The 14,573-nt window shown below is 33.9% G+C and overlaps 1 protein-coding gene across 6 annotated transcripts in view; it reads right to left on the bottom strand.

Moving 5' to 3' along the window:
* LOC134527383 (putative ATP-dependent RNA helicase TDRD12) overlaps nucleotides 1-14,573 on the bottom strand; it is a 393,271-nt gene that overhangs the window by 363,428 nt on the left and 15,270 nt on the right. For 3 of the 6 annotated variants that reach the window (XM_063360027.1, XM_063360029.1, XM_063360028.1), the window contains exon 2: nucleotides 6,841-6,921. The exons of 2 other annotated variants lie outside the window; for them this stretch is intronic. In XM_063360027.1, the coding sequence (XP_063216097.1) occupies nucleotides 6,841-6,868 (28 nt within the window). In that variant the 5' untranslated portion in view covers nucleotides 6,869-6,921. Of the gene's footprint in view, nucleotides 1-6,792; nucleotides 6,922-14,573 lie in introns of those variants that run through there. One more of the 6 variants, XM_063360031.1, reaches the window with a different exon arrangement.

Here is a 14,573-nt window from a genome sequence, read left to right as displayed (position 1 = left end):
ATTCAATTTTCAATTTAAGGTCATGTGGTAGCTTCCAATAACTGAAGTCATTACTTTTCGAAAATTAGGTTGGTTTAGTCAGATCTTCCAAATTCATGTTCATACCATGGTAAAAATGCTGTATTAAATTGGCCAATTTTTTAGAGCACACAGACAAACGATAAAAATGTTACAAGTCTAGGATCATCTTACTTTTGATTATGTGAGGTATAATTTATTTTATCTACAATTTTTTCCAAGGCTTTAACAACTTCTGGTGTGAAAAACCAATCATATCACTCAATGATTTTATCATCATATTCTTTATCTGTTCCCTATTTTAACTATACATTTTTATTAGACCTGCATAAAAGTTTAAAAAAATTGCAGGTTTAAAGTTTATTGTTAAACAAACCCCAGCCTGTTTATAATGAATTCAACAGGATTTTAATAAATATGTTTGAAAAATCAGCAAAAATAATTTATTGCTTGAAATTTAGCTGTTAACATCTATGCTTATTACTGTTGCGCATTCTTCACACAAGTATGAAGAGAAATATAATACGATGTGTGTCCGTAAAATATACATGTTAATATGTTTTGAAAAAAAAAATTGATACAACACATTAAACAGTCAAGGCACTCCAAAATTAAAGCAATTTATAGAGAGAAATTATTTGCGTATTGTCACAAAACCGAAAGTTCCTTTATACCAAATGTATTTCATACTTAATAACAGAGTAAAAAAAACAGTATTGGAAAACACATAAAATTTCACATTAGAGTTTTTATCGTGAAAGAAATGAAAATATGGTCTGCCGGTCAAACAATCTTTTGTGATGTTTAGTCTAGACTTGTGTAGTTCGCGAACGAACTAGTTCAGAAGAGCGCTCCCACAGACGAACTACGCGAACTAGTTCCCAGATCCCTCGCTCCTCAGTTCATTAGTTCGTTCTTTTTCCGATCTCCTTCTTTTAGTTCTGTGCACATGATCTGGCTCTTATCAAAAGTCGTCACTCGTTCTCCCTTTCGGGTATTAATTACGGCTTTGTCGCTGGTCTTTTTGGCTGGCTATCATTATCTGCTCTGGTCGGATAGCTGAAAATTCTAACGTCTAACGGATACTGACGTTACAAAAATATTGACTCTTGGTCGCTGCAAATGTTTACTGCAATGATACATTTTCAAATATGATCATTTTGTTGATGATGATAGCTTTATACTCGTGTCCGAGCACCGCGGTGGGGAAACCATGGTGTATACTGAGAACAAGTCAGACATAATTACATTAGGTACTTATATCAGTGTTTACAAAATTATTTCAATATTCATAAAATAATTTTGACAGCTGATGACAACTTTAATATTAAAATTTTGACTAATATAAAACCATTGTTAAAAAAACTTATTTTTATATTTCATACATTATTTATTTGTCATTTAATAAAAAGATAAACTAAACAAGTTGTTTTTATGACTGTCTTAGAATGCCAGTACATGCAGTGTTAAGTAATTATCTCAAAAATAATAAGTGTGGAGCACATTTTTTGTTAACTTCACTCATATTTATTGTTTGCATTTTTTATTATTATTTCCAAAATTTGTGTGTGTATGTGAAAAATTCTTAACTACTATGTACTTAACATTTGACATTGTCGACTGTAGATACTTTTAATGTTACCCTATATGCTATATTCTCTGATCAGATGTCTTTAGCTCTTGTAAATGCGCACGTCTAAAACTTAAAAAAAAAAAAAAAATGTATATTTATAAAACGGTATTTTATTCACTAAAATAAACACATTTCATAAATAATATTTCTTGAACTAGCTATAAAATAAATCCTTTTATAAATTAAAATTTTTCGTTTATAGTGTATGTTAAGTGAAGAATAAAAACAGAACTGTTATATACGCCATTTTACCCAATTATGTAAATTATTGTTTTATTTACTCATTTGATGTATAATAACCCAAAAAAGGATAATAATCTAGGCGTTCACAACACTGATCAGTATAAAAAATAACTACTATAACATACAAAGAAGATCGCCTGCAGTAGCGGTAGCAAAGCGAACGAACTATCTGTGACCTGTCTTCTTTGAATTTGAGATGGGAGCGGACGAACTAAATGAGCGACCTAGTTCGCCAAGGAGCGCTCCCGGTCGCGAAATATTATGCACAAGTTTAGTTTAGTCAGAATTGAAAAAATGTTTTTTATCACTAAACATGATATCATTCACTGCAATATTTTAATTCAAATGAAACCGGACGCAAGTTATACAAAACACATATTATTTTATGCATGACTATAATGTCCAATTACTATTAAAATAAATAAATTAGGAAGCTTGCAAGAAAACTAGTTTCCAGTCAGCCAGCCCTTACATTACTATACTAGAGATCAGAATTGTGAGAAATTTACTTTTAAATATTGTTTGGTATCGGAATGGCCGCAAAATATGTATACTGCACTTAACCTTTAATAGTAATAAATAATCAAATCTAAAATTATAACTTAATATAATAATAAGCCATTTTACTTGTTTTTTAATGTAGAAAGTTTTTGTTTTTATTATTTATTTTATATTTATTTAGAATTGTGAGATGTCTAACAACAGCTGAAAGCCAAAATAAATAAAAACAAATACAAAAGCAATAACAAATAAAAAACTTTAAAACAATAACTTTAAAAAAAATTTTAAAAAAAACACAAACAAGGACAAAGACAAGGACAAAAAGGATTTATAACAGGAAGTAATAGTTAAAGCATATATTATATTAAAGCATAAGAAAATAATTGGGACAATAGAGAAACAAATTCATGGATACTATATAATACATTACATATAGATTATAGAATAAGAAATATAATATAAAATAAAATATTAAATAAGAAGCAAACACATTGAGGTTGTAAAAACATTTAGAATTAATAGGAACAGATCATAGACTAAGGTTGGTATTATAGCCAGTAGAATACGAACACCAGCTTCTTTTCCTACTAATGTAAAAATACTATTGATTCTGTTAAAATTGGTTACTAATCTATAAAGCATAACATTATTTTTACTCATAGTACATAATAAAAGAATAAAGCATCTATTGAAAGTAGGAACGTTGAAACCAAATGTAACCAAAGATATGATAAACACTGAAAAAACACTGAAATATTTAATGCGAATTTGTTGTTATGTTAACCTGTGACAGCAGAACTCTCGAACTAAACAAATTTTTCAGAATTTTATGGTGGATTTTCTGAAAATTTTCTTTTATACAAACCGTGTCTTGACAATTAAAAACCCAATAAAAAAAACCATAGCGATTGAGTATTTCTGAAGTGATGATCTTTTATATATATATATATATATATATATGTGTGTGTGTGTGTGTGTATACATACATGTGTATATATATATATATATGTATATATATATATATATATATATATATATATATATATATACCCTGTGTATATATATACATATATATACATACACACACACAATTTTTTTTCTGATTGTAATTTGTCAATTTTGAAATTATTAAAATTACTTAAATGGTTCCAAATAATAGAATTATATTTTAATTTAGGTCTCACTAAGGAAATATAAAGACACATAATTGAGTCATATTAGAAAAATAAGGGATGTATTTGATCAGTGCAAATGTTCTATTGGCAATGGCTGTAATAGATTCAATGTAGTAATTAAAGAGTAATTTTGAGTCAAGTGTGAGACAATCTTTGACAATTTGCTCTTTGTAAGTGTTTGATTTTCCAGTTCATAAATAAAATTAATGGGATGAAATTTTCTGGTAAAAGTTATAATAGTAGTTTTCCCATATTTGAGATTAACTAGAATTCATTTACACCAATCAGCAATAGCATTTATGTCATTTTGGAATAAATCACAATCCTTTAAATAAGTGGTTTTTTCTATAAATTTTTAAGTAATTAGCAAATAAATACCCATGGGAATATTTTAAAACCTTTAAAATATCATCAATAAAAATGTTCAATAATATGGGTGATTAAGTACCACTAGTGGAACACCAGAACTTGCTACTTTGATGTCAGAATTAATTTTGTTGATTGACAGATAAAACAAAAAGTTCAGTAATTTAGGTTAACAATAAAACCAATTAAAAAATTTGTCTGTTAATCCTACTTCTGAAAGTTTTTCAAGTCGTTTATTATAATTGATTATGTAAGTGCTTTTGCAAGATAAAAAAAACAAGCAACAGTCTGACCTCTAGTTATTACTTCAGCAAAAATTGGGTTCGAAAAGAAAGAAGGTTAGTTGTTGTTTTTCCATTTCGGAACCCATGTTGGTTCTTTGACAGTTTGTTTTGTAAATTGAAGCTGAGATTCTTAAAGATTATTTAATCAAACACTTTGGCGAAACCATTTAACAGTGATGTAGGCCTATAGTTGGATACATCTAGCTTTCTGCCTTTTTTATGAAATGGAATCATTTTGTATACACCGTAAGTGAGGCACTAGAAGGTTTGCACAACCTTTAATAGTGTTACATGCGTGTTTAAAAGCAAGGTCGTGATGCGTGCCATGTACCTGAGTTTGGCCAGCGGCCCCACACGGGCACTTGACGTCACGCATGCCACGTGTGGCCGGCCAGATTACAAGGGTCTCTCTACCCATCCCCCTCTGCTCCCCCCTTACTGTCCTGCCTCGGACTATTGTCACTGACACTTAAAGTGGCCTGGGAATTCCTACAGTGCTTGGAGAACACGACTTGGGATCATTCTCAATGTTTCGGGCGTCGGGTCGGCCCGGGATGACGTGACTCCTCACAGCCACTTTCACCCGTTAGAGGAGGACTCCTGGGTATATAAGCAGTGACGCTGGTTTCCACGGCAGTTCGGAGAGTTCGGAGAGTTCCGCAAGGGAAGGGAGGTGTGACATCGGCGAAGAGGGTGAGAGACCCCCCTCGAGAGAGGCACAACGAGGAGCGACAGGACCGTGAGAGTGTGACTGAGTGGCACGAGGCTGTGTTTGAGAGGACAAGCCTAGCTCCAGTGAGAAGTGCGAACTGTGGAACTTGACAGACATTGAGCGACTTGCAATAAAACATTATTAAGTGGAAGTGATTGGTGATCAGACATTTTAAAGTGTAATTATTTATTATAAATATAAATATTAGTAATTAATAAAACTGTAATAAAACTTAATTGGGCTATCCCTTACGGACCCAGTTATCCCCACAGTTCAAAGTTTAGTTATGTTAAATAAATGTCAGGATCAAAATACCCACAGCCAAAATAGCAAGACACAAGCAACATTAGAGATTGACATGTTCTAATTTTAAGTATAAAATAAATAGCAAAACAAAAGTCACCAAATTCCAAGCCAGCTAATACCTCAGATATCCCAAAGAGGAAGCGGGTAGCTTGTTCCATGGTCTGTTTTCATCAGCGACATTTATGAAATGAGTAAACATAACTTCTAAGACAAAAAAGAAAATGAACGAATTATGAACGGATGATTACTTTTCCTTCCTTTTACTGCAAAACGGCGCCACCAGCTTGACGAGGTGATTACAATGCCATCTCGTGTCAGGCAGCCCGTGTTATAAAGTGCAATTAAAATTCATTTTGGTTTTGCTACTTCTAAAAATATATTTATATTTAATGCCTATACTAAGCAATCTGCACAGAGGGTGTAAGTCAGTAACAAACTGAGAATTATTTGGGAACAGTTTTGTACATATTTCTCAAAGTATTTAGTCCTAACAGGTTATTTTATGTGTATAAATTAACTGTATCATAATACTGCCGTGTTCCTGAACAGCCAGAACTGTGGTTATGCGAGTTGCTTCTGGATCCAGTCAGGACTCCCAGGGGTGTGTGATCAGAAAGGCCCACAAACAGAAGGAAAAGTGATTTTTTCCCCACACCCAGGAGTTGCTAACAGTGGGAGGAGAGTTGTCTGTTAACTTCAGGTCTCAGACACCGAGGGGGCAACTGTCCATCCACAGACCTGAGGGTCGCTAATGAGGAAGAGCAACAGTCCACAGACCCAAGGGTCGCTAACGAGGAAAATCGCATGTCAATGGACCCAAGGGTTGCTAACAGCAAGGAGGGAAAAGAAAGAGAGAGAGAATCAGAGTCAAATGCCACTTGGTCTCTGGTAACTGTTAACTACCCAGATTTCTCTGGAATAAACTTCTCTGAGGATGGCTGATGTGATAGCCATAGTGGTACATACATTGGAGCACCACTTTCGTTAGTGTGTGCACAGAGAAGACAATGGTCTTGATCCAACTTAACATTAAGTGTAATCTATCTGAGTATTCTGAACTGTCCTGGATGGGCATCTAATCCCACTTTGTTGCGGTGATGGCCAAGGCAAAAATGGCGGACTTGTCAATGCCATACAAAAAAAATTACATACTCTTATTTTACATTCCCATAATTTTACAATAATAATGAGATTAAAATTAATTTAATAATTTTTACTATATAAATATAACATTAACCTATAAATTTCCTATATTTCCTTGTTACTGCAGAAGAATTAATTTTCTTTAAAATTTTGGGTCACTTCTGCCTTAAAATATGCTACAGATGAACACAATTTGCCTTTTTTTCTAATGATTAATTTTAATTACATGTTAGTAAGAACTAAAAAATATGTACATATAAAACATAATGTGAGAAAATTCCCTTATAAGAAAAAAGCTAAGTCAATAGGCTAAAGTATAAAAGCCAATTTGACATGTATTTTATATGCAGAAAACATGCAACTAAATACATAGACTACAGCACTACCTACCACATGGATATATTTGCTTACATTTGCCTACAAAAAAGGCTCATAAAGCATAATACATGTAAATGATACCTCCTTCAAGACTCTGCACAACACCCATTGTGAGAGCAGTTCCTATGCTAAGACTAAACCACTTCCTCACTCTGCACGTCTCTGTGAAAAACAAAAATTTCATTTGTACACAGATCTCCCAAACTACTACACTAGGTTTTGCATAATGTGTGGGAAACAAGTCTGAGGTGAAAACCAAACAATATGAGTATCAGAAACTTAACAATAACTGAAACATTATAAATGGTAATGAACATTATCAACATATATTCATTAATTTTAGACATATGCGTATACACATAGAACACCTAAAAGCTAGCCATTAAAGCTTAATGAAGTTATGTATGACTATACAAGCTAGTTCATAAGACACAAGAGATAGGTATGTATGCTACTATTTTTTTCAACCTGAAAAGCAGCTAAAAGATCTAAATCATTATCTTTATATCTTAAATTTTATTTATTTTATTTGGTTTTAATGTCTCATTGATATTAAATGGTAACCCTCAAAGATACATTTCAGGGATGTTAGAGAAAACAATTAGTCATGGTGTATAGTAAGGAATCTCCAAGCATTTACCTGGGCTGGGCTGGACTGGGATTCAAACCTGGTCCTTTGAAATGTGAGTCCAATGTCTTACAACTGTGGCACCTCATTCCACAGGAGTTTATAAACCATAATAATACATCAGATGATTAACCCTTAGCTGGAGACGTGAAAATATTTGACATATCTGGTGACGTGGTGCCCCTCAGACCCCAAAATGTTTTGTAGAAATTAACCGATTAGAAATTATTTTTGTTCCATGTAAAATTATTTCATGCATTTTTTATACTTATTAATTAAATTTAAAAATAAATTAGTAAATAATTATTTAACAATTATAAAATACAATTTTTTCTATTGGTGCTTGCTGAAATAAATCTAAAAATGCCTATTTGTAATAATTGCTTTTTAAAAAAAAATAAGCAGATGGTAGCCTAAAAGTTTTATTTGTTATTCAATATCGATATAGTGACAAAACAAAATCTAGAAAACTTCAACGAATAATAAGACTTTGTCATAAAATCTACAACAGATAAATTTTCCCAACAAAAAGAAATTACTTTTTTCCCCCCAAATATTTTCCTTGCATAACCAATGGTTAAACCACAACAAAATATATAATCTAGCTAACTAGAAAGCACATGCATACTTATATATTTTGAAAATGGCATTTTTACATAAAATATATTAGTCGAATATTTTTAAAAAAATTAAATTTGTACGAATAGTCACTGTAGTTCAGTATTTGCACATGTTTGCTCTGCAATCATCAAACATTGCTTTTCCACACACACTTTCATCACTTAAGTCACTAAAAATATCTTTCAACCACTTATAAATAGTTTCGTCATAGTCTGGATCGCCCACACGCACACATGTTCGTTTAGAAGCCATTTTATCACTACTGAGATAGAAACATATCTGGTGACGTGGTGCCACTACGACCCCAAGTTAACTTTGCGACCTGATATCTAGTCCAGACAGCGTAAACGCCCACACGCACACATGTTCGTTTAGAAGCCATTTTATCACTACTGAGATAGAAACATATCTGGTGACGTGGTGCCACTACGGCCCCAAGTTAACTTTGCGACCTGATATCTAGTCCAGACAGCGTAAACAAATCTGACACTGCAAGAGGAGACTATGTGATATTCAAGCTTAAGGTAGATGGCACCACAAGCAAGTGCCTTGAACTGCACATAGATGGCAGCGAGTTAAAGTTTTGCTGGGGTCACGGAGACCCCACGTCTCCGGATAAGGGTTAACTTGAAATGGCAAGGCCAAAAAAATTATATATTTAATATTTCCTGAATACTTTTACCACATAAACAATTAACTTCCTGGAAGTGATATTCTTAAGTTTCCAAGTTGCATTAAATTATTTCTCACAAAGCACTTTCTGAATTATTCGTAAAGCAAATATGTTGTTGGGGAATAAAGAAGAATAGGGAACCAATGACAGAAAAATAGGAAGGGTTAAGTCGGAATTACAAGAGACTGTGGCTTCCGTCCATCAATCACGTGACCTGCAGCCAATCAGATGGCCCGATAAAATTATATCTGTCCAGCCACCAAAAGCTTGGCAAGCTCTAACTTTTGATGAATGGATAGCTTGTATCTATGCTTTAGCTGCGCCAGTCAATTGTCACCAGAATACAGGCTTGTGGAGTTTATATTTGTTGCTTCAGATATTTTGCATAACAACATTGTGGATGTTAAAACTGACATCCTAACAATTCAATCACGACTGAATTTTTCCACGATATGCTAACACAATACTTACAGGAAGACATCATATATAATAAACCACAGTGATAAAAATCTCGGAGAGAAAAAACATGGATTGTTGACAGCACTTATTTAGGAAAATATTTCGACAGATGAAGTCATGTGGCTATCTGCATGACACTGACCGATGAGAGTGACGGATGGACGAAGAGGTGATCGCGAGATGGAGGCGATGGGCTATTGTAATTCCGCCTTATGTTCGCAACAAACTGTACAGATTAGAATGCCGGAAGTAGAAGGGAAAACTTGATTATTTTCCGAACATGTAGAATAGTAAAGTATAAACTGGAATTAACAATGTTAGTGCAAATGAATCTGCTAGAGATGTATGAGTTTGTGAGGACCTTGAGAGGAAAATAACTGAAAGAATCATACACAATATTTATGATTTTTTTAATAGGACATAGTTTAATGTGTTGGTATAACTAAGGTTAGAGTAGATTTGAATGGTAATGCTTGAGATTGGTTGTGATATAATAAAAAATGGGGGTCCTTAATTTATGGCAGAATGTGGATGAAAGTATTTGGGCTGACATGCACATCATAAAAGCTGATAAAAAAAAGATGCAAGCTTGACCATTAAATATCCCAGATAAGTTAGACTTGTATAATAAAAGTCAACCACTTTATAATTAGATGTGAGGCCATATTCAATACCCTATGCTATGAAGAGATCCCCACCCCTAAAAAACTCTTTCCAAATTTTTTTTAAATTCTTAAAGTAGAAGTACATGAATATTGGAGTAGGTCGGGTACTTTGAAAAGTGGCAAAAATTTGTAAAACTTTACTTGTTTAAAACTTTACTCTAAATATAAAACAAAGTCGCTATCCACATCTGTCTGTTTGCTTACCTCTTCTAAACTACACAATGGATTTTGATGTGGTTTTCACCACCATTTATAAAATTTCTTCCAGAAGTTTATGTATAAAATACACTTCATATTAAATTTAAAGATGGTACAGAAATCTCTAAGTTTTGTTATCAAGTCATAAAGATACTTTTAGGGTGCTTACATGGCGTACACTGACATCAAATTAATGTACTACAGAACTGAAGGCCATTAAAATGTCTACAGAAAAGTAAGTGATAGCATATGTATACCTTCTAAGGATGACCCACAGTAATCTTTCAAAATTGTTTAAAAAATAATGAGTTATTTGCAAAGCTATTTTTTAACGACATAGTATTATCGCGTATGACTTCTTAACAAAATCTTTTTGTTTTCTCTCATGAGAAAAAAACCTGTCAACATTGTTTACAAAGAAATTCTTTAGTTATGGGCAGTACATTTTAGTACTAACACCTGATACTTATAAGTACCTACTTATTAAATCTAAATGACGCTACATTAGTAGAGCGCATCCGTGCGAAGCAGGGGTAGGTCGCTAGTAATCAGATAAAACTTAGAGACCAGAAGAAAACATTATTAAATATCTCAACACACAATGATATTTACAAATACAAAGAATTGGTAAATGGCATGACATATGGGTCCAGTTGGTTTCAAAAGGAAATAGAGATATCATTGCAAGATCTTCGAGGTACTGTAGTATTTATAAATGTTTTCTTAATAAGTGAGAAAACAGGAAAGAACTTAAAGGGTTTTGGAACACAGAAAAATTGTGGTTTGGCATTACACAGGATCTTCACACAAATTTGTAGAAAACTTTCTCTAACTTATTAAAACTTAGATTGGCTCGGCTAAAAGACGACCTAGTTGCAACGTTCACAAAAACACTTTAAAAAAAATGATGAAATTCTGAAATTGTTTGCCCAAAATTTGCTTGCATAAGTTTTTTAAATATTAAATATGAATTTAGATGGGCAGTCTTTCCTGATGAAAAAGATTTAGTAGAACTTTAACGTAGATTTATTTTTTAGTTCTTGCACAAAAACGAAGAATGTCCGCCATTACATAATGTTCGCAAAAGGTCCACACTGCTTCCATAGCAACACAAACAAATTTACCCTGCTTAAATTGTGAATGTTTATTAATTTTGATAATGCCAAAATGTTCTGAATACTCAAATACACATTATATCTTGCAATCAAGTCCCCAAGTCGCTTGGCGTCGACGGTACAGCCAAGGACAAGCTTGTCGGGAAGCCACATCTTGGGCTGAATGCAGATGACTGTGATCACTGAAATTCTAATTCAAAGTTCCGAAAAGAAAGGTTGATTACTGGTGCAGCCACTGCCAAATGCGACCTATTCAGTACACATGGAGCAGAGAACTGGTGAAATGATGCAACAGCATACCACCAAACAGGGAGGAGGCATGTGTGTGATCTCTCTGACCAATCACAACACACCTCTCACAAAGAAGCCGATAATAACACATTTCACTACAGAAAAACTTCCAGAAGTCTGTGCATGTTTTACTGTCTCTCTCTCTCTTTCTAGTCAAATAATAAGCGCTGTGGTAAATGCACAAGTTCCACTTTCCCATTATATGAAAACATAAAGAAACTGCCAGAGAGTCTCAAAACACAAAAAGAAGTCCCAACAATTAGTGCTGAGTGACACTTACTGTATCTCATGCTTTCTCATCCCCACGCAATACACAATGTTCTAGAAACATAATAAAAGCTTCTACATATCCAAAAGTAAAATATAGTCATTAAAAAAAATTTTGAAAGTAAATAAATTACTGAAAAATGCATTTCCACAATTAATATCCTAGCAAACGAAGTGGAAATCAGTAAAACCTAAGTTAAACTGCTTTTCTGAACATCATAATTAAATATCAAAATTACTTCCAAGAATAATAATGTCAATAAAATACAAATATCAAACTCAGTCACCATAACCTTGAACTACATAATCAGCTGATCCCTCTGATGAATAAAACATACTATTGATTCCTCAAAAATTTTATGAAAGCTGGGACGGACAGGATCTTGTAACGTTACAAACTTTTCCATCACTTGGAATGACCAAAATTAAAAATTTCTCAGACAAATTGTTTAAAATAATTTACTTATTTTTCAAATATTTTCTGAAAGAAATAAACACAATTCAGCCCCCACCATCCCTATAGCTGTATTATTTCAAACACAACCTCCCATATGTAATTTTAGTTTGTACGACTACATGTAATAAAACACCATCTGGAAAAAATTGGTTTAAAGTCTGGGTGACATACGTTGATAGTAAATAGAGAATGTTTAATGTGGGGTCATAAGTTGGTAATTCCATGCAATCTTGGCAGACTTGTATATGAGCCATTTGCTTGGGTACAGGAAAAATGTATAGCTTGGCATCATATTACTGGTAGCTATCTTCAGACAAAGAGATTGAATGACAGGTAAAAATCTTGTAATTGTTTAATACAATGCCAAGCAAATCTGCCAAAGCCCAAATTATAAATGGCCTTGACCACCAGGAAGCAATACAAGATAGCATGCAGGTGTTTGTGGTCCCCGTCAGGAAAAATCTTTTTTGGTAATATTGCATGTTTATTTAAAGTGGATCAGTATTTCTCATATTACAACTGAATACTCACCAGCTGAACTTCAGTTAGGACGCTAACTATGAACAAAATTTTATTTAGTAACACCTGCAAAGGATAATTAACAGAGAACGGTACAGCAAGGTGCAGACCAAAGATTTATTGGACAATGGAAACAATAGTTAAACAGTTGTCATTGAGTATGTATCAAGAAGGATTGATACAGGAAGGGCGGCACACTGACTTCCAGCCAGTCGTTAAAAGTTGGGCAATGTAATGTTTTAAGCAAAAACAGTATTTTAAATTGAAATCAAATGGTAAATGCTGAGAAACAAATGTCTGTAACTGCGGAATCACCTCTGGTGGAGTACCTAATGTTCCCAGAGGAAATGCAGTGGAGGAGGATAGAGATGGTTGTGGGAGTAAATCAGCAGCATCACCCGTGAACAACCATGTGAACGCTGAATTGAGTGGAAGTGGAGGTTAGAGGTTTTAATATGAAGAAAAAAGTCATCAGAGTTTTCAAAGAGAAATGTCACAGAATAAAGGTTGAACAAAAATATAAAACCTAAACTAATACAGGATTTGTAAAATGTAGTAAGTAGGCCACATGATGCAACAGGTAATAATAGAATAAGGTACCGTACTTTTTTATTAAAAAAAATTTGAACATGCATTTACTTACTTGACAACAGGTTTTCCAATCATTCGCTAAGGGAGGGTTGTGATACTTCAAGTAGTTTACCAGTAGTTTACTGTTTCAACATTTTTTTGGTTGTTCCATTAACTTTCCTACTGCTATGAGACTAACTGGCCTATAGCTTGCTGGGTCCTCTTTATTCCCCCCTTTCTTAGATACTGGTCACCTCCTTCGGTTTCTGCGGGATTTTATCATTCTTGGCAATTACTTTCTTGCTGTCTACTCCTTTCACTATTTCCTTAATTTTGCCCTTACAGGGTTCCCTAAACTGCTCTGTGCCTTGCTCTCCCTTATCTCTGCCCACTGTTATCCCTTCTCAAACACTGACAAGTACTGTTTTTGCCAACATGTCTGCCCTCTCCTTAGGCCCCCACTGTAACTTCCCCAGCTTGATTCTTCAGCGTCCTTCATATTCCTGATAAAATTGTAAAATTCAGCCTGTTTCCCTCGGTTCCCAGCTCCATCATTTCCCCAATTGATTTTAATCTGTCCCTTACTCCACAACAAATAACCTTTTCCCTTCCTCTTATATTTTAGAATCTCCCTACAATAATATGATGGGTCTCCTCCCAAAGTGATCTTCTTCCTAGGAACCTGCTCTTCAAGACCACCTTAAAATCCCCCCACAGCCCCTGTACAGTATTACACTCCCTAAACTGGTCAAATCCTTCCTGTAAGTAAGGGAGGGGGGGGGGGGGGCACATTTCAACACTTTGAATTTCCCACCAATGGAACCTTGCTATTGGTTTACAAGCAACCAATTAAGTTCAACAACAGAACAACATCTGGCAATTGATTTCCCTTCATTTCTTTTCATAGGTGCTTTGCTATTCAGTGAACACTGTTTTATGTGTTGCTAATTAAAAAGTAAGTATTGTTTTCAGAACTGCATTTTTCAGTCTCAATTTTGATGGAGGTGAGATTTATTTACCCAATTAAATAATAAATTCAACATGTAAATATAATATGAATATTTCTAAAAGTAGTATCATTACTATAACATGAATGATTGCACATGGGGCAGATTTCAACAAACTGCTGGGGGTACATTTCTACACTGGTCAAATGTATCACCCAGTAAAGGTGTAAAAGTAACGAAAAAAAGTGTACCCGTATGTATTCGTTAATATAACAATTAGTACTCGTTACTATCGTATTGTTACGTTACTCGTTACTTCTGATACCGCATAACATGCTATGTTATGTTGCAGCAACGAATCCAGTCGTATCGCGTACGCGTACAGTATGACGTCGCGTAACTAA

The sequence above is a fragment of the Bacillus rossius genome, chromosome 1, assembly GCF_032445375.1.
Source record: "Bacillus rossius redtenbacheri isolate Brsri chromosome 1, Brsri_v3, whole genome shotgun sequence".
NCBI lineage: Eukaryota > Metazoa > Arthropoda > Insecta > Phasmatodea > Bacillidae > Bacillus > Bacillus rossius.
The sequence above is the reverse complement of the archived record's forward strand: the minus strand, read 5'-3'. Positions and strand labels throughout refer to the sequence as shown.